Here is a 21,942-nt window from a genome sequence, read left to right as displayed (position 1 = left end):
GTATATGAACAAATATAATCAAGAGATGGGGAAATCAAGTGAATAAAAAAAGAACCCGGTGCTTTTCTCTACTTTAAAAAACCATTTTGGTTGAATGATGGCTCTCTGTCACTACTCTAATGACAAAATTATAGAATTACAAATGTTGTCTTAATACTATGTAGAAACACTGAAACAACTCCTATATAAAAATTCAAGTTAATTTCTTAGCAATCCCTGCAAGGAAGAAAAAAATTCAGGCACATTACTCTCTCTTCATTCAGATAATCTGAAAGAATGTTTAAACTTAACCTTTTATTAACACCTAGATTTTGTTTGCATGCTTTTTACTGAAATCATTCAATGTACATATGTATGTATAATTTTAATAAACTTTCAATTGAAGCATAACATATTTACAGAAAAGTACATAAAACACAACTGTACAATTTAAAGAATTTTCACGAAATAAACACTCTCGTGGAATCAGCAACTGTATCAAAAAGTAGAACATGACCAGCACCCCAGAAACACTCCCCTATGACTCTTCTAAGATGTAAGTGTAATATCCTGGCTTCTAATATTATAGGATAGTCTGGCCTGTCTTTGAACTTTACATAAATCGTGTCATACACCATACACAGGTAGTTTTTGTGTTAGGTTTTGTTTTGGTTCAACTTTGCTTGTAAACTCAACCTATATTGCTGTGTGCAGCAAAAGTTCACTTATTTTCATTGCTACATAGTATTGCATTATGTGATAAATCACAATTTTGTTTATTATGGGGTTCATGGACATTTGTGCTACCACCAGGTTTTTTTGCCATTATAGCATTGCTGTGAATATTCTTGCACGTGTCTTTTGGTGGGCATATATCTAAGAATGGAATACTAACACAATATTAACTTATAATTTTATCACCTGTGAAAAATTCAAATTTTAATGTTTTATCTGACTCATTCTCTACCTTTTAAATAATTACAAGGAATTATGAATTCTATCTGTACATTTTTACAGTCTTAATTATATCCTCCCTTAAGTATCCTTATAGTCATCTAACTGATCTCTCTGCTTCCGATATCCCTTTTTTTCAATATAAATATATCCCTGACTACTAAAGAGTTTTATTTGTTTATTTGCTCATGTATACATTCGTTTATGTATTTTTTCCTCATTTAAAAAAAATTATTTTATCGTAAGAACACTTAACCTGCTTAACAAATTTTAAGTCCACAATACCTTTATGTTGACTATAGGCACAATGTCATACAGCAGATTTCTAGGGCTTTTTTATCTTACTTAACAGAGACTATATGTCCACTGATTAGTTACTCCCCTTTTCCCTCACCTCCCTTAACTCCCAACAACCTCCATTCCACTAATTCCATAAATTTGACTATTTTAGATATTTAATGTAAATGGGATCATTAAGGATTTCTCTGTCTGTGACTGGCATGTTACACTGACCATAATGTCTTCAAGGTTCATCCATGTTGTCACATATTGCAGAATTCCCTTCTTTTCAAGGATGAATTGTATATCATATGTATATATCAACAGTGTGTGTGTGTGTCTGTGTCTGTGTGTGTGTGTGTGTGTGTGTGTGTGTGTGTATGGTGTACATATATACCACAGTTTCTTTGTCTATCCATCAATGGACAATTAGGTAGTTTCTACATCTTGCTTATTATGGCTAGTGCTGCAATAAACATAGGAGTGCCAACATCTCAAGATCCTGATTTCAATGATGTGGAATAAATACTCATAAAGTGATATTGCTGGATCATATAGTAGTTCTATTTTTAGTTTTTTTTTGAGGAATTTCCATACTGTTTTCCAGCTGCACCATTTAGCATTCCCACTAACAATGTACAAAAATTCATTAGAATTCTCCACATCCTCACCAGCTCTTGTCTTTTGTTGTTTTGGTATTAGCCATCCTGACAGGTGCAAGATGATATCTTATTGTGGTTTTGATTTACATTTCCCTGGTAACTAGTTACACTAAGAATGTTTCTCATATACCTGTTGGCCATTTATATATATTATTTGGAGAATGTCTATTTGAGTCCTTTGTCCATTTTTAATAAGGTTATTAGGGTTTTCTTTTTGTTTTGTTTTTTGTTTGGTTTTTTTTTGTTTTGTTTTGTTTTTTTTTTTTTTGCTATTGAGTTGCAGGAATTCCTTATGTATTTTGGACATTAACCACTTAGCAGATAAATGATTTGCAAATATTTTCTGCCATTCCATGGGTTGTCTTTTCACTCTGCTGTTTTCTGTGCTGCAAGAAACTTTTTAGCTGATGTAGTCAAACTTGTTTTTTGTTTTTGTTCTCTGAGCTTTGATGTTATGCCCAGGAAATCAATGCCAAGACCAATGTAATGAAGTTTTCCCTTATATTTTCTTCTAGGAGTTTTATATAGTTTCAGGTTCTACATTTAAGATTTTACACAATGCTGAGGTGATTGAATATAGGATAAAGACTCAATTTCACTCTTTTGCATGTGGATGTCCAGATTTCTCAGCACCATTTGTTGAAGAGATTATTCCTTCCCCATTGTGTATTCTTGGAACTCTTGTTGAAGATTAGTTAACGATATATGTTGATTTCTGAACTTTATTCTGTTCCACTGGTCTGTATATCTGTCTTTATGCCAGTGCCATACTGATTTGATTACTGTTGCTTTGCAATATATTTTGAAATCAAGAAGTCTGATGTCTCCAGCTTTGTTCTTTCTCAAGATTTACCTGGCTATTTCAAGACTTTTGTGATCCCAGGGGCACCTGGGTGGCTCAGTCAGGCAAGCATCTGACTCTTTAATTTCAGCAGGTCGGCCAAGCATCTGACTCTTAATTTTTGCTCAGGTCATGATCTCACAGTTCATGGGATCCATGGGATCCAGCGCCATCCTGCGCTGCATGCTGACAATACAGAGCCCAACTGTGATTGTCTCTCTCCCTCTCTCTCTGCCCCTCCTCTGTTCTCCCCCTCTTTCCTTCAAAATAAATAGAAACATCTTTAAAAATTAAAAAAGGGGGGGCTCCTGGGTAGCTCAGTTGGATAAGTGTCTGACTTTGGCTTAGGTCATGATCTCGCGGGTCATGAGTTCAAGCCCCACATCAGGCTCTGTGCTGACAGCTAAGAGCCTGGATCCTGCTTTGGATTCTGTGTCTCCCCCATCTCTGTTCCTCCCCCACTTGCTCTCTCTCTCTCTCAAAAATAAATACAGATTAAAAAAATTAAAAAAAAGACTTTTGTCATTTCATGTGAATTTTTTCAGTTGTTTTTCCTATTTCTGGTAAAAAAAAATGCCACTGGGACTTTGATAGAGATCATATTGAATATTTAGGTCACTTTGGGTAGTATAGAAAAATTAATAATATTAAGTCTTCCAATCCATTAGTATGGGATGGCTTAATATATTATTCCTCCAGGGGCACCTGGGTGGCTCAGTCAGTTAGGCATCTGACTTTGGCTCAGGTCATGATATCATGGTTTATGGGTTCAAGCCCCATGTTGGCCTCTGTGCTGACAGCTCAAAGCCTGGAGCCTGCTTCGGATTCTGTGTCTCCCTCTCTCTCTGCTCCTCCCCCACTCACACTCTGTCTCTCTCTCTCTTTCTCTCGAAAATAAACATTAAAAAAATTTATATTATTCTTCCAAATATTTAGAAGTATACTATTGCTTGCTTTGCATTGATTTCAGTTTCCATGGGTTAGTTACATAACTCCAGTCCCCCCAACATGACTCAAATTTCAGGTACCACAGTATATTAACTATGAACTGTTGCATAAAGTACAAATTTTGCTGTTAGTTCCTCAAACCACAAATCACTATATAAATAGCAGACGTGTATCATGATTAGTGACCAATCACATCACTTTAAATGCCGCTGGTGTTTGAACACTGCATATTTGTTAGTCAATTAATGCGCAGACAGCAAAGCATGTCTTTGTGTTTCCTCCTTGCCTTCCATGTGGCATTTTACAAAAATGGGTATTAAAAAATTGAACTGATGAACAAAGATGTAAGTACATCAAACAAATGGAAAATGAAAACAAAACATAAATGGAGTTATGGAAGAATAGAAGACTGAGAATATTGATATTGTTGCCATTTGAGAGACTCTGTACATATACAACCAGAGGAACTTAGCAAAGGCAAATCTGCTGACATAAATGAAGAAAGCAGTTGTGAGGAAGAGGGATGTCCCATAGGAAACGGTGTTGGCAAAAACTTCAGCTTAAAGGAACTCTCGGTGATAGTTCATTACAATGAAAACACAGAGGGTAAGTTAATGCTCACACCAGAATGTTCTATCCTTGGGATACCTTTGCCACCTGTTTTCCCTTTCAAATTCCTATTTTAAAAAATCCAAATCAAATTGCAGGTCTTCTGTAAAAGCTATCTCAATTCCTCTAGTCAAGAAGTAATTCCGTCCTCCTCTGTACTTCTTCAGCACTTAAAATTTAATGACAGTATGTATTAGATTCTGGCCCAATTAGATTGTGACCCTCTTAAAAACATGTTATATTTCACTCATTTATTTATTCATTTTTAAATTTAATATTAACTGAATTTCATGAGGCAGAAAATTTTATTCATTTATTCATTTCTTTACTCATGTATTTGGTAGATACACTGCTACTAGGAGAAAAAAGTTTTAAGAGCACAGTATAATTAAGCAGTCTTTTAATATTCCAATGCTTTCCTGAAGGGGATCTACTTGTATATTTAAAAGCTGCTTCCTGAAGGTCTGGCTTCCAATTAGCCTGAACCAGGTGCTAACTCAGATCCTCCCCTTTGGGATACTGACAGGTCTTAGCATACTCCCAAATACTGGGAGCCACTAAGAACATAGAAGGCGGTGGGGACAATCACAGAGGTTTGAGAAACAACCAACAGTTCACAATGGATTCATCAAAAAGATTCATCTCCTATGCCAGATCACACAGTCATTACTGGAAGAGGTAGCTAATTTATCTAATGTACAGAAATCAATACAGAGAGACAAAGTAAATGAAGAAACACAGGAATATGTTCCAAATAACAGCAACAAAACAAAAAACAAATACATAAATAAGCCTCAGTAACTGACCTTAACGAAAATAAGATAAATGATTTACCTCATAAAAAGTTCAAAATCAGGGCACCTGGGTGGTTCAGTAAGTTAAGCGTCTGACTTCAGCTCAGGTCATGATCTCACAGCTCGTGGGTTCGAGCCCTGCATTGGGCTCTGTGCCAACAGCTCAGAGCCTGGAGTCTGCTTCAGATTCTGTGTCTCCCTGTCTCTCTCTGCCCCTACCCCTCTTGTGCTCTCTCTCTCTCAAAAATAAAACATTAAAAAAAATTTTTTAGGGGTGCCTGGGTGGCTCAGTTGGTTAAACATCTGACTTTGGCTCAGGTCATGATCTCACAGTTTGTGGGTTCTAGCCCCGCGTCAGGCTCTGTGCTGACAGCTCAGAGCCTGGAGCCTGTTTCAGATTTTGTGTTTCCCTCTCTCTCTGCCCCTCCACTGTTCACGCTCTGTTTCTGTCTCAAGAATAAATAAACATTAAAAATTTTTTTTCTCATTCTCTCTCTCTCTCAAATAAATTAAAACATTAAAAAACATTTTTTAAGTTCAAAATAATAGTCATAAAGACATTTACCAAGGGCAGAAGAATGTTGCATGACCAAAGTGAGAATGTACTAGGAGACAGAAAACATACAAAAGTAATAAACACAAATCAGAGAGCTGAAGAATACAATACTGCACTAAAAATTTCAATGGAGATATTCCACAGCAGATTAGATCAAGTGAAGAAAGATAAGCAAAATTGAAGACACAGTATTGTACTTCATTTAGAGGAGCAAAAAGATGAATGAGGTTAGCTTAAGGGACTATGAGACAATATGAAGCTGACCAACATTCACATTAATAGGCTCGCCAAAGAAGAAAACAGTAAGAAAGGGGCAGAAAACTTACGCAAAGATATAGTGGTTGAAAACTTCCCTTACATGGGGAGAAAAATATATTAAATCTGAGAAGCCCAAAGTGTCCCAAAGGAGTCCTAAAAGACTCACACTAAGACACATTATAATTAAATTCTCAAAAGTTATATACAAAAAGAGAATCTTACATGCAGCAACAGAAAAACAACTTGTTACGTACAAGGGACAGCCTCATAAGACTATCAGCAGATTTTCACAGCAGAAACTTTTCCAGGCCAGGGGGACTGGCATGGTACAGTCAAAGTACTGAAGGACAAAAACTGCCAACCAAGAATATTCTACCTGACAAGCTGTCTTTCAGAACTGAAGAACAGATAGTTTTCCAGAATACAAAAGTTAAAGGAGTTCATCACCACTAGGATGGTCTGTCTGGCCTTATAAGAAGTATTAAAGAGACTTCTTTGATATAAAACAAAAGGATGCTAGTTAGCAACATGCAAACATGTGAAAATATAGATGTCACTAGTTAAGGTAAATATACAGTTAAATTCAGAATACTCTAATGCTGTAATGGTAATGGCTAAATCATTATAAAATTAGTATAAAGGTTAAAAGACAAAAGGAGTAAAAATAACTACACAATAACTGGTTAATAGATAAACAAGATAAAAAGATGTAAATTGTGACATCAGAAGCATAAAGCATGGAGGGGAGAGTAAAAATATAGAACCTTAGTATGTATCTGAAGTTAACTCGTCTTAGCTTACCAGAGACTATAAGATGTTTTATAGAAGCCTCATTGTACTCACAAAGCAAAACTTATAATAGATACACAGACGATAAAAAGAAAGTAATATAAACATATGTTAGAAAAAATTATCAGGAGGACAAGACAGGAAGAAAGAAACAAAGAAATTAACAAAAAAAAATTTACAAAATGACAAAAGAAGAAAGAAACAAAGAAATTAACAAAAAAAATTAACAAAATGACAAAAGGAAGTCTACACCTAACAATTATTACTTTAATATAAATAAGCTAAGTTCTCTAATCAAAAATCTTGGAGTGGCTGAATGAATAAAAAACAAGACCCAACTGTGTGAATTGCAGGAGCCTCACTACAGCTTTAAGGACACACATACTGAAAATGAAAGGATGAAAAAATATATGGAAACCAAAAGAAAGCAAGGTTAGTTACATCAGAAAAAAACAGACTTTAGACAAAGGCTGTAATAAGGGGCAAAGAAAATCATTACATAATGATAAAGAGGTCAATCAAGCAACAGGATATAATACTTGTAAATATTTCTGCATCTAACAGCAGAACACATAAAGAAATAATATGAATATTAATAGATTTGAAGACAGAAACAGACAGCAATATAATAATAGTAGGGAGGGGTGCCTCGGTGGCTCAGTCGGTTAAGTGTCTGACTTCAGCTCAGGCCATGACTCAATGGTTCATGGGTTCAAGCCCTGCATCAGGCTCCATGGTGACAGCTCAGAGCTTGGAGCCTGCTTTGAATTCTGTGTCTCCGTCTCTCTCTGCCCCTCTCTCGCTCATGCTCTGTCTCCATCTCTGTCTCTATCTCTCAAAGATAAATAATCATGAAAAAAAATTAAAAAATAATAGCGGGGAAATTCAATAGCCCCACTTTCAACAATGAATAGATTATTCAGACAAAAATCAATAAGGAATCATTCAACTTAAATTACATGTTAGATAAGATAGATTTAACAGAGGCCTACAGCACTTTCCACCCAACAGTGGCAGAATACACATTATTCTCAAGTGTGCATGGAATGTTCCCTAGGAAAGATCAAATGTTAGACCAATGCTTCTGAACAAGCAATGTCTCAAAACGAAATCAAAAGAGAAACAAAAATATCTGGAAAGAAATGAAAATAGAAATATGACATATAAAAACTTATGGGCTGCAGCAACAGAAGTTCTAGGAGGCAAGTTCATAGTAATAAATGCATGTATTAAGTAAGACATAAGAGAAACCTTAAATAAACAACTGAACTTTAGACTACCTGGAATGAGAAAAAAAAGAACAAAGTAAGCACAAAGCTAGTAGAAAGAAGGAAGTAACAAAGATCAGAGTGCAAATAAATAAAATAGAGACTAACAAGACAATACAAAAGGTCAATGAAACTAAGAGCTGTTTTTCTTCTTCAAAAGATAAACAAATTACATAAGCCTTTAGCTAGACTTACCAAGAAAAAAGAGAGAGGACCCAAATAAATAAAATTAGAAATGAAAGAGAACACATGACAACTGATACCACAGAAATACAAATAATCATAAAAGACTACTATTAACAAGTATACGCCAACAAATTGGGAAAGCTAGAAGAAAAAATAAATTCCTATAAACACACAACGTACTGAGGCTGAATCATGAAGAAACAGAAATTCTGAACAAATGACTAGTAAAGATCTTGAATCAGTAATCAAACACCTCCCCACAAAGAAAAATCCAGGAGAAGATGACTTCACTCATGCATTCTACTAAACATTTAAATAATTAATGTCAACCTTTCTCAACTCTTGCCAAAATTATAAGAGAAGGGAAGATTTTCAAAATCATCTTAGGAAGCAGCATTTCTGTGATACCAAAGCCAGGCAAGAAAATTACAAGAAAAGAAATCACAGGCAAATGTCCGTGATGAACACAGATGCAAAAAACCTGAGTAAAATAGCAGCAAATAAAATTCAACAATACATTAAAAGGTTCATACACCATGACAAAGTAAAATTCATTCCAGGGATACAAGGATGGTCTATATGCACAATCAATGCAGTATATTACATTAATAACAAAAATGATAAAAAAAAAACTTATGATCATCTCACCTGATACAGCAAAAGCACTTGACAGAGTTCTTGATAAAAATTCTCAACAACATGAGTATGGAGGGAAGGTACCTCAATATAATAAGAGTCATATGGGACAAGCCCACAGCTAATATTCTCAGTGGTGAAAAGCTAAAAGCTTTTCCTGTATGATTAGTAACAAGACAAGGATGCCCATTCTTGCCACTTTTTTTTCAAAGATTACTGAAAGTCCTAGCCAGAGCAATCAGCCAAGAAAAAGAAATAAGTGGCATACAATTTGGAAAGAAAAAAATAAAACTGTCTCTATTTGCAGATGGTATTAAATTATGTATAGAAAGTCCTAAAGAGGGGCGCCTGGGTGGCGCAGTCGGTTAAGCGTCCGACTTCAGCCAGGTCACGATCTTGCGGTCCGAGAGTTCGAGCCCCGCGTCGGGCTCTGGGCTGATGGCTCAGAGCCTGGAGCCTGTTTCCGATTCTGTGTCTCCCTCTCTCTCTGCCCCTCCCCCGTTCATGCTCTGTCTCTCTCTGTCCCAAAAATAAATAAACTTTAAAAAAAAAAAAAAAAAGAAAGTCCTAAAGATTCCACCAAAAACAGAATAAAGGAATTCAGTAAAGTTTGAGGATAAAACTTAATATACAAAAATTAGTTGTTTCTATACACTAACCACATACTATCAGAAAGAAAAATAAAGAAAACAATCCCATTTCTAATGGAATCAAAAGGAATAAAATATCTAGTAATAAACAGAACTCAGGAAGTGAAAGATATGTACACTGAATACTACAAGATATTGATAAACTCAAGATGACACAAATAAATGGAAAGACATTCCATGCTTACGGACTACAAGAATCATATTGTAAAAATGTCCATACTACCCAAGCAATCTTCAGATTCAATGCAATCCTTATCAAAATTCCAATGACATTTTTCAGGGAAATAGAACAAACAATACTAAAATTTGTATGGAACCACAAAAGACCTGGAAGAGGCAGAGCAGTCTTCAGAAAGAAGAACAAAGCAGTAGGCATCACACTTCCTGATTTCAAAGCTATCGCAATTACACTTTATAAACTACATTACAAAGCTATAGTAATCAAAACAAGATGATAGTGGCATAAAAACAGACACATAGACCTACAGATCATAATCAAGAGCTCAGATATAAATCCATGCATGTATGATAAACGAGTATTTCACAGAGGAGCCAAGAATATTCAATGTGGGAAGGATTGTTTCTTCAATAAATGGTTTCGTGAAAACTAGATATTCATTTGCCAAGGAACAAAGCCAAATCCCTGTCTTAGACCATATACCAAAATCAACTCAAAATAGATTACGGACTGATTGAGCCTAAGATCTGAAACCATAAAACTCCCAGAAGAAAACATAGTGGGTAAGTTCCTTGACATTGGTCAAAGCAATGATTTGTTGGATTTAACATAAAGGCTAAGGCAACAAAAGCAAAAATAAACAAGTAAGACTTTGAACAAACTAGAAAGCACAGGAAAGGAAACCATTAACAAAATAAAAAGGCAACTTACAGAATGCGAGAAAATATTTGCAAATTATGTATTTGATAAGGGGCTAATATCATTTTTTATATATCTGAAGAAATCATACAACTCAACAGCAAAAAAACAAAAAAAAACAAAAACAAAACTAATCTGATTAGAAAATGGACACAGTGGGGCACCTGGGTCAGTTAAGCCTCTGACTTCTGCTCAGGTCATGATTGTGGGTTCAAGCCCCATGTGGGGCTCTGTGCTGACAGCTCAGAGCCTGGAGCCTGCTTTGGATTCTGTGTCTCCCTCTCTCTCTGCTCCTCCCTTGCTCTCTCTATCTCTCTATATAATAAATAAACATTAAAAAAATTTTTTAAGGCAATTCCATTCAGTCATAAATACACACACACACACACATATACACACACATTCACATATCTGTTACCCTGGAAGGAGTCTCGTCACTCAGTTTTAAATAAAAATATAGATTTAAAACTATGTATATCAGTTATGTAAAATTATATTTACACACATGCCCACACACATGGAAGAAAAGATTCTGAAAAACTATGGCCATGATAATGTTTCCATTTCTAGTAACTTTAACATTATTTTCTCCCTGCTTTTATATACTACTTGAATTTCCTATGATGAGTGTGTATTTTCATTATGAACAAAAAGTTTAAAAAAATAAAAAGCATTTCCTATCTGCCACTACAAAGCATAGGAAGCATTATTTTCACGTCTCAACCTCTTGAACTAGTGTTATTCCTTTAACCAAGAATGTTTTTTTCTTCACATCTATTCTGCCAACGCATCCTTTGATTCGGCTTAATGATTTATTAGTGGCTGTACTAAAACAAATATCTCTAAAGTTCTGCTTTCCTAGAATTCGGCCACGAGCCTCAAAAACCAAAGGTAAACCAATTCACTACTAACATAAACTTTTCTGAAAGAACCGATGGTAACACCTCCTCAAAATACTTCAAGTGTCTGGGTGTTCCGCATATGGCTGTGTCTCTGTTTGTGATGAAGTATGAGGTTGGTGTTGGTACACCATCTCTCTATGTGCAAACAACCGAAAACCACTATATTTGCTGTAATTTGTGTACCTCTCGTTCACTGCTGATTCCAAGTAATGATCGAGGAAAAATTTGGCAGCTACGTGATAAAGATGTATTTGTACTTAACAACGTCGGGGTTATTAGAGAACTGCTGGTAAGATTTGACTATTCTCTGTTCTTTGAATCGAGGCCACTGTCTTCAGAGCAGAGCAGCCAAGCACAAGTGGTGGAAACCCATAAATCTTCACACACATCCACAAATTTTGGTGTCTTTTTCCCTGGATTGAGCTACCCTCGCTCCCTTGCCCAGTTTTTAAATACACATATTTGTGATTACTAAATAATTTTTTTAATTGGAAAGAAAAAATCTATTTCTTCCCAGAGTCCCCTGAAATTTGGGACATGTTTTGGAAGTCTTTAGGTTTCCTCCTGCTGAGTTAGTCTTTACGTAAAATATTTTCCTCACTGACAGCAGGAATAAGATGAAAAAAAAAGAAGAAAAAAGATGAAACACTGGGACATTTCCAAAATTAAGGGGAATTCTACTTTATATGGAAGATTTCTAACAAATATAACTGGAAGCTGGAACCAGAATTATACACAGGGAATTTGGACTCAAACATTGATTTAACAGCCCTCAACAGTTGTTGATTCTTGTTCAACTTTGTATCTATGATTCAGTATTTTCCAGCCAGCAAATATTTATGTGTACTCTCTCCTGAATTACATACTTATTGAACTGTTTTTTTTATCATAGCACTGGGAGACGGTGTGAGCTGAATATATACAAAGTTTCAAAAATTATATTATCTCTCAGAGAAATAAACAGATGATGAATAAAGACCTTTTTTGGACCAAAGACCAAGGAATACAGACCACTGATGTAGTGTACTGTTAGTTAGCAAACACACAAAGATCCCATGTCACCTTTGGTATATAAGATATGCCATCAGTATATGTTATATGACCATATAACACATAACATGGAGAGAGTTGTTTTGGTTTTTTTTGTTGTTTTTTTTTTTCAACGTTTTATTTTATTTTTGGGACAGAGAGAGACAGAGCATGAACGGGGGAGGGGCAGAGAGACAGGGAGACACAGAATCGGAAACAGGCTCCAGGCTCTGAGCCATCAGCCCAGAGCCTGACACGGGGCTCGAACTCACGGACCGCGAGATCGTGACCTGGCTGAAGTCGGACGCTTAACCGACTGCGCCACCCAGGCGCCCCGAGAGAGTTGTTTTTTATGTGGCCGTTTACTCACCCCAAATTCCCATGAATATTGCAAAGAACACTGTGGACTCGTTATCAAACAAATGCGAGATCTGCAAAAACAATAACATCACAAAGACTATTTAGTATCAAACGCAATACAAAAAGAGAAATCCCAAGTCTTTTCCCATACCACAATACATACATACCTTTGAAGCCAAACACGTAGTATTTAGTCTCCAATAATCACACACTAGATCACAGAGCGGGCACATGATAATCTGCCCTCCAATCTTAGGGTCACAGATTTCAGTGCTGCAGAGGGGACAGCAAAGTGATTTTAAAAGTGATGTGCTTTTAGGTGATAGAACAACAGTTTACACAGCTTCTCAAATATGGCAGAAGGGACAATAAAGCAGCAATCTCTGTAGTAGGTCAAGTCATGCTTTGAGAAACAGAATCTTTAGAGCTGATCATTTATAGATTTTCTGTAAGGCACTAGGTGAGGGCAGCCATTACATTTGGGTTTTTATCAGAAATATCAATTATCTGCTGCCACCAGGAGACACTCTGAAACAAATGCCAGGGAAATAATAAGAGCAGTTGTTTCAGTTAGTATGACATCAAGATGTTTTCTCTGTTTGGGCAATTCAGTTGCACGTACCTGCTTGAGTTATTATCCATTGATAATAAGCCGTAAATGAAACAAGCTAAGCCAACGACAGCCGCAAAGGACAGCATTTCCGTGTAAAATCCAAGAAAGACAAAATACATGCCAATCTTTTCTCCATAATAATCCCTATGAAAGAAGGTAAAAAAATAGTATCAAAGTTTAAGAGAAAGATACAATCCAGAGACCCTTGGTTTTGTATTCAGAAGAGACATGTATTCCTGGCTCCACTGCTTTCTAGCCCTGTCATTTTGGTAGAGTTACTAAACTTTCTGAACTCTGGTTTCCACGTCCTAAAATATAAGACGATGCTTATCCAAAGAAGTGGTGCAAGGACCAAAAGAGTTAACACATATAAATAGGAAGCCAACTGAATGTAAGTTAACTTTTAATTTTGAAATAATAAGTATAAATTTGAAAAGCTTCCAATGTTTCAGGAGACTTTAATGTACTAAAATGTAGAACATTCTGCGATGTAACTTCTAGCAATTAACAAATCAAAATCACATTCCTAATCTGCATGGAGTTTCGCTTTATTTCTCTTTCTAATATAGAAGAAGGTACTCTCACCACATTCATCAAGAGTGGTTATATGTATAAAGTTGCATCTCCCTCCAATTTTGGATCTCTGATAGATGTTTATAGAATTGTGATAGAGGTAGCAAACTAAGGAATTAAAAAGGGCTGCTTAAGAAAAATTCCATAAAGGGGACCCTGGGTGATTCAGTCGGTTAAGCATCCGACTTTGAGGTCATGATCTCTCAATTCATCAGGTAAAGCCCTGGGTCGGGCTCTGCGCTGAGAGCCTACTTTGGATTCTGTGTCTCCCTCTCTCTCTTTCTCAAAAATAAATAAACATTTAAAAAAAGGTCCATAAAATATGCAATTCAGCTCTTGCTTTACAAAGAGTTGAAAAATTATAGCATTACTTGTCACAAATGTTCAAGTCTTAAACCAAGTTTTGTTCTGTTTTAATTTTAACTTTGCATTTTTTTCCTTCCAAGATTTTACTTAAATTCAAGTTAGTTAAGATATGGTGGAATATTGGTTTCAGGAGTAGAATCCAGTGATGAATCACTTACAGATGATACTCAGTCCCTATCCCACCAAGTGCCCTTCGTAATGTCCATCATCCACTTAGTCCATCCCTCAACCACCTCCCCTCCAGCAGTCCTGTTTGTTGTCTACATTTAAGAGTCTCTTATGGTTTGCCTCCCTCTCAGTTTTTATCTTACTTTCCCTTCTCTTCCCCTATGTTCATCTGTTGTGTTTCCTAAATAGTACATGAGTGAAATCATATGATATTTATCTTTCTCTGACTGACTTATTTTAAAGTCCCCCTTACAGGAATCTCTTAAGGAAGCAAAGAAGATAGTTTTCTCTGTCTCAGAAAATCACATTAAAAACAAAACAAAACAAAACTGGAGGGCCTGAGTGGCTCAGTTGGTTACGCGTCCAACTTTGGTTCAGGTCAAGACCTCACAGTCCATGAGTTCAAGCCCTACATCAGGCTCGGTGCTGACAGCTAAGAGCCTGGAGCCTGCTTCGGATTCTGTGTCTCCCTCTCTCTCTGCCCCTCCCCTGCTCATGCTATGCCTCTCTGTCTCTCAAAAATGAATAAATGTTAAAAAAACAACAGATTAATCTTCGTAATTCATATAGAGCTCAGGTTACTAAATCTGTGAAGCCTTTCTGCAGTTTCCAAGGTAGGTAGATATGATCCTTTTGGCTTCTAATAGCATGCTGTATATAAGTCTATTACATCACTTAATATTAAATTACAACTTCCATGCATGCTCAGAAAAAAGGCAACTAGGAACATAAAGGTATAAACTTAATTTCCTAATATTTAAATATTTTCTCATATTCAATACTAATTTTATTGAACCTCATATTCTTCAGTTTTCAAAATTCCTAATCTCTTCTAATTAAATAGGCATCTTTATGCTTATACCATTTTTCATTATTTTCACTGATTATAAACATTTTGCACTGTTGTTTTCTCTTGTTCTGCTCCTCAAATCACTACAAACTTGAAGTTAAATTATAATCCCATCTTCTTCTCTTGTTAATTTGCCACTCACAACTTCCTTAGCTTCACTTACACTTAGGATACATGAACTCGTTTTTTCTTTTTTCTTTTTGTTTGCTGAAAAATATAGCAATTACTGCAATACTGCATAACATCAAACTCTTTTAATAAAGGATAAAAATATTTGATTTTGTGGAATTTACTATTTACCATATCTATTTCCACTTGATGTTTTAAAAATTACAAAACCAATAATTTTTTGAAGTTAAGACATCAAGATTACTGCTACAGATTTAACCTAAAATTCTTTGGAAATTCATAAGGAAACTAGTTCAACAACCTATTTTTTTTTTATTTTTTGTTTTTAAAGTTTATTTATTTTTGAGACAGAGAGAGACAGAGCATGAACGGGGGAGGGGCAGAGAGAGAGGGAGACACAGAATCGAAGCAGCCTCCAGACTCTGAGCCATCAGCCCAGAGCCCGATGCGAGACTTGAACTCACGGACCACGAGATCGTGACCTGAGCTGAAGTCGGAGCTTAACCGACTGAGCCACCCAGGCGCCCCACAACAACCTATTTTTAAAGAACTACATTTTTCTTACTTTCAAATATCAAGAATCTTATTCCTTGAGAATGAAAAAACAAAGGCTTCAAGAACTCTAGACCTTTATTTGTATTAAAAAATTCTTTAAAATTTATAGAAATTTTCAGATGAGGATTTATTATATATGGAGTCATAGAAATTATTTTACTAAACCATGGATTTGGGAAGCTTAACAATCAGATTAACAACTAAACCATCTCCTAAGAGTGTAAAAAAGCAAAAGACATATCTTAGATGTATATTATGGTAAAAATGTACACAGTATTGAAATAACATTTAAGGGGCGCCTGGGTGGCTCAGTCGGTTAAGCGTCCGACTTCAGCTCAGGTCATGACCTCACAGTCTGTGAGCTTGAGCCCCACATCGGGCTCCGCGCTGACAGCTCAGAGCCTGGAGCCTGTTTCCGATTCTGTGTCTCCCTCTCTCTCCGTCCCTCCCCTGCTCACACTCTGTCTCTGTCTCTCTCTCTCAAAAATAAATAAACATTAAAAAAAAAATTTGAAATAACATTTAAGATGTTAAATTATCTCACTATTCATAACAATTAAATGAGAGAAATCTAATAACATGAGACACTCTATAAAGACTCAAATATAAAGGGAACTCTTTTTTTAAGTACTTATTTTTAGAAAAATGTGCCTTATATTCACACTTAGGGCATTCTTAACCTGTTTTACTTACTAGACTTTGAACACATCTGTGGCCCCATATCATCTAAATAGCACATGACAGGTAGAAGACATTCATTGTGAGATTTTGTGAGAAAGCATTGGTCTAATATTGGATTCCCAAGACTTAGTCTGAGACACAGCAAATAATCAAAAGAATGATGATAAAATTTAACTGAATATAGGCTTGAGGAATGAACAAACAAATGCAAACATTTGATCTAAAGTGATTCATTAAAAAAAAATAAAAATACAGTGATTCATTTTATAGTGAGTTAATGAACATCTGAGACACTTAGCTGTTACATTTAATAGCATTTTAATAGCACCATTGTATTTACTGTAAATATACTTATATTCTAAGCTATTTACTATATAGCTACATATCAAGTATTAAGCCACTCAAAACAGGGGTTATCGAAAGAAAAAATATAGAGAGCTCTTAAATTGGCAAGATAAAATAGGATTGGAGGGCATATAAAAATGAAGACTGGGGGTGCCTTGGTGGCTCTAGTCAGTAAAGCGTATGACCTCAGCTCAGGTCATGATCTCATGGTTTGTGAGTTCAAGCCCCACATCAGGCTCTGTGCTGACAGCTCAGAGCCTGGAGCCTGCTTTGGATCCTGTGTCTCTCCCTCTCTCTGCCCCTCCCATGCTCATGTTCTGTCTCTGTCTCTCAATAACAAATAAATGTTACCAAAAAATTAAAATTAAAGACTGATAATCCAATGATAGCAACCTTGGTATTCCCATTTTTTTCTTTGAAAACATAATCTAATATGACAAAATGGTAAGTCCCCAAAAGAGAGCAAACCTATTTACAAATATTTCAATATGGAACTTAAGTTTCGTGTAGAGGTAACACGGAATATGTGAAATCCAGAAAATCGGACGCCTAAATTCTAAATCTCTCCCTAGAGGCACCTGGGTGGCTCAGTTGGTTAAGCGTCTGACTCTTGATTTCAGCTCAGGTCATGATCAAGCCTTGCTTTGGGCTCTTCACGGACAGCATGGAGCCTGCTACCCTGCTTGGGATTCTCTCTCTCTCTCTCTCTCTCTCTCCCCCTCCCTCCTTCCTTCTCTTCCCCTCCCCCACTTAAGTGCATGTGCAAGCACTCTCTCAAACTTTTAAATAAATAAATAAATAAATAAGTAAACAAATAAATAGACAATCTCTTTCTAGCCATCCGAAGTCATTATGCCTTTTTTTTTCCAATCTTCCACATCCAGCCATCTACAAAGTGCAATAAATTTTGCCACAAAAATCTTTTGTTAATCCATAGTCTCCCCTATTTTCTATTAGCAATACCTTGGATATGATTGTCAGTACCTATCACTGAAAATTTGTAATAGCCTCCTTACTTCCCTGACTTCAGTCTTGCATCCCTCTCAACTGTGTCCTTATTTCCAATGCAGTGATGGTTTTAGAGCAAAAAACTGAACCTGCCCTCTTCTTCCTTCAACAGTTTTATCCCTTCTTTTAGCAGTGTCCTGCATGACGTTGCTGATAAACATTGTTTCACCTGCTTCTACTCCTACACGAAGAAATAAATGTGCAATATTCCTTCTTAGCCCAGCACTCTGTACTTCTCTCTGTCTGAGACATTCTTACCCCCACTTGCTTACTTAGCAACTTGCTACTTACCTTTCAAGAGGCAGCTCAAGAATCAGTGCTGTGAAATTTTCCCTGAGCTTGTCATAAAAGTGGGTGCTTTTTCCTCTATGCTGTTCTTCCATGAGTATCATTCTGTTATAATTATACGTTTCTGTGTCTTCCTGGGAATATATTCATATTAGGAAACGATGTTCTGATTATCTTTGTAGCCCTACTCTCTTGCTTGATATCCAGTGATGTTTAATAAATGTTCACTCAGGGAATTTGTGTGGAGCACCTGGGTGGCTCAGTCAATTAAGTGTATGACTCTTGATTTCGGTTCAGGTCATGATCTCACAGTTCGTGGGTTCAAGCTCCATGCTGACGGTACAGAGCCCGCCTGGGATTCTCGCTCTCCCTCTCTCTGCCCCTCTCCTGCTCTCTCTTTCTCAAAAATAGTAACTTGAAAAATTAAAGGAATTTGTGCATTGTAATCATGCATCTATGGACAATTCCTTTCTCTTCTTAAGGATGTTTTTATTTTTATCCTCTTGCTATCAAGTGCCATCAAATCTCTAAAACTTTTCCTAAAAACCATAAAGTCAACAAGGAGAGGAAATAAAACCACACCTGATACAGGCCTTCAGCATCATGACAAAGAACACCATGACCATCAAATTACCTATAGGTAAAAAAATAAACCCATATCCAACAGACCACCTGCCACTTGCTGCCACAAATCTGAAGCACCAAAGAGCAGTGAAGATGATGCTTAGGAAATTCTAATTTAAAAAAAAAAAAATGTAAAGTAAGGTGGAGACATTAGACAAATACACACAAAATCACTCGCTGGGGGGGAAAAAACTAAATCAACACTGAACCTATCTGCGACATGGAAATTCATAGTCCTGGGCAAAAGGAGGGGATCTGAAAATAAGCAACAGTTGCAAGAGTCCATCTCAGAGAAGCGATATTTGGGGGGAATAATCAGTTATAAAGGGTGGTACTTCTTAAAGCTGTTGCAGTAAAGAGAAAGAAAATAAGAGAGGTAGTTAGGATCCTGTAGAAATGAGGGAAATAGCACATGGTAAGCACATACCATCACCCATAAAAGAAATGCATGGAATAGGAAAGAACTAGGAGAAGAGTGCCCTCTAATGCTAGAAACTCTTTATGTGCGTTAAATATAGACAGACAAAAGCAGACCATAGCCATACAAATCTATGTTACAAAAACTGAAAATGTTAAACAAATAATTTCAGCTAATGAATATTCTCCCAAAAGAACAAAAGAAATAGTGTAATAAAGCACTACAAACTGAATTAAAATGTCCTCAAATAAATATTTGAAGATATAAGAAAATACCAGGAATAGAAAATTAACAGTGGGAGGAAATGGAATAAATAGAGGAAACTCCATAAAGAGAGGAAAAAGTAAAATCATATACTGTAATATCAGAATTGATGCTGAAATTATGAGGTATTCAAGAGAGAGAAGAAAGGGAGGGTTCAGTGAAAATCTAATAAAGGATGATAAGAAAAACAGGAAACCTTTCAAAAGTATGAAAATAACACGCAGAAGTAAACAGAATCTCAGAGAAATTACTTGGTATGAAGACAGGCAAAAAAGACCAAACATACAACGAATTGGAATCCAAAGAAAATTAAAATACTTGAACTAATGTTTTAGAACTATAACCCAAGAACATTTTCCAGAAACACACACACACACAAACACACACAAAAAAACAAAAATAGAAGGTACGCATTAAAGGATCCAGGAGGAACCAGGAAAAACTGACTTAGAATAATCAACTCCAAAACATAACGTGTTAAAACAATCAAACTTTAAAACAAACAAGCAAAAGGGGCGCCTGGGTGGCTCAGTTGGTTGAGCGTCCGACTTCGGCTCAGGTCATGATATCACGGTTTGTGAGTTCAAGCCCGGCCTTGGGCTCTGTGCTGACAGCTCAGGGCATGGTCGGATTCTGTGTCTCCCTCTCTCCCTGCCCCTCCCCTGCTCACACTCTGTCTCTGTCTCTGTCTCTGTCTCTCTCTCAAGAATAAAGAAACATTAAAAAAAAAAAAAAAGAAACTCTCGAAGCTTCCTAGCAAAATGATAAAGCAATGGACAAGGCCAAAATAATGTTCTACTTACGAGGACACACTGGAAACATTCCACAAGGCAAGGACACCCACTATCCATTACTATTTAAGATGTCCTGGAATTACTAGCCAATGCAACTGAACAAAAGAAAATAACTGGAGACCTAAGAATTGGTAAAGAAAAAGTAAACTCCTTCTACTTAAAAATGACATGGCAGGGTGCCTGGGTGGCTCAATCAGTTAAGTGTCCAAGTATTGATTTTGACTCAGGTCATGATCTCAAGGTTCTGAGATCAAGCCAGAGTCAAGCTCTGAGATGGATGTGAGTGGAGCCTACTTAAGATTCTCTCTTTCCCTCTCCTTCCTCCCCTCCTCCACTCACTCTCACACGTGCTCTCTCTCTCTCTCAAAAAAAAAATGACATGGTAATATACCTGGATAACCTTAAAGAATCAATGATAAAAGTGGTTCAATGAAAAATTAAGGCATCAGAATATAAAATTATGATGCAAAAATTATAGCATTCAATATATAAATAATAACAAGTTAAAAGATATATTATAAGAGAATACATAAATTTATAAAGCAACAAAAGTATAGAATACTTCAGATTAAATTTAGGAAAGTTTCCTAATGTATACAAAGAAAAGTCTGTAACACTCTTGAAAAACCCAAAAGTAGGTTTGGACAAAGACCTATCTTTTCCTTAACATGGCTTTTCCTTGGTTAGAATGACTGAATTATCACCAAGCTATCAGGCCAGTCTAAGTTAAACTATAAACTTCATGTGATCCCTTATAAATACCAGTGATCTTTTTCTTTTTATTAAGCACTAGACAAGTTGATAATAAAGTTTATATGGAGGAATAAACATGCAGAATATACAAAGAAACACTGAGAGTAAAAGCCATGATGAGGTTTATGAGCCCAAACAGACTTTAAAACATACTCAAAGACACCACATAGTAAAACATACTACAGCCAAAGTGCTATAATTAAAACAGCCTGGTACTGATGCATGAGTAGTTAGCTAGATCAAAGGAATAAAACAGGACATTCATATAAACTCAACTGCATATAGAAATCTAGTATAAGATGAAGGGAGTACCAGGGTGCCTGGGTGGTTCAGTTGGTTAAGCATCCAACTCTTTTTTTTTTTTTTTTAATGTTATTTATTTTTTGAAAGAGAGACAGAGCACTAGTCAGGGAAGGGCAAAGAGAGAGGAAGACAGAATTCGAAGCAGGCTCCAGACTCTGAGTTGTCAGTATAGAGCCTGACTCGGGGCTCAAACTCACAAGCTGTGAGATCATGACCTGAGCCAAAGTCAGATGCTTGATTTTGGCTCAAGTCATGATCTCATGGTTTGTGAGTACGAGCCCCAAGTCGGGCTCCACGCAGACAACCCAGAGCCTGCTTAGGATCTCTCTCTCCCTCTATCTGCCCCTCCCTCTCTCTCGCTCTCAAAATAAATAATTTTTTTTAAAAGAAACTTGAAGATACGTGGCACCTGGTGACTTAGTTGAGCGTCGGACTTCCACTCAGGTCATGATCTCACTATTCGCGAGTTTGAGCCCGCTGCCATCAGCACAGAGCCTGCTTTGTGTCCTCTGTCCTCCTCTCTCTCTGTGCCCCTCCCCCTCTCACACTCGCTCTCAAAAATAAATCAAACATTAAAAAAAACCTTGAAGATATAGGTCATACCTCAAATTACTGCAACATCAATAAACTTAA

The 21,942-nt window shown here is 36.4% G+C and overlaps 1 protein-coding gene across 2 annotated transcripts in view; it reads right to left on the bottom strand.

Annotated features, from left to right (window-relative positions):
* ANO5 (anoctamin 5) overlaps positions 1-21,942 on the bottom strand; it is a 91,255-nt gene that overhangs the window by 24,157 nt on the left and 45,156 nt on the right. For both annotated transcript variants that reach the window (XM_030333175.1, XM_030333176.1), the window contains exons 10-12: positions 13,200-13,334; positions 12,745-12,850; positions 12,588-12,648 (exon numbers count right to left, since the gene is read on the bottom strand). In XM_030333175.1, the coding sequence (XP_030189035.1) occupies positions 12,588-12,648; positions 12,745-12,850; positions 13,200-13,334 (302 nt within the window). The remainder of the gene's footprint in view (positions 1-12,587; positions 12,649-12,744; positions 12,851-13,199; positions 13,335-21,942) is intronic.

The sequence above is a fragment of the Lynx canadensis genome, chromosome D1 (assembly GCF_007474595.2).
Source record: "Lynx canadensis isolate LIC74 chromosome D1, mLynCan4.pri.v2, whole genome shotgun sequence".
Lineage (NCBI taxonomy): Eukaryota > Metazoa > Chordata > Mammalia > Carnivora > Felidae > Lynx > Lynx canadensis.
The sequence above is the reverse complement of the archived record's forward strand: the minus strand, read 5'-3'. Positions and strand labels throughout refer to the sequence as shown.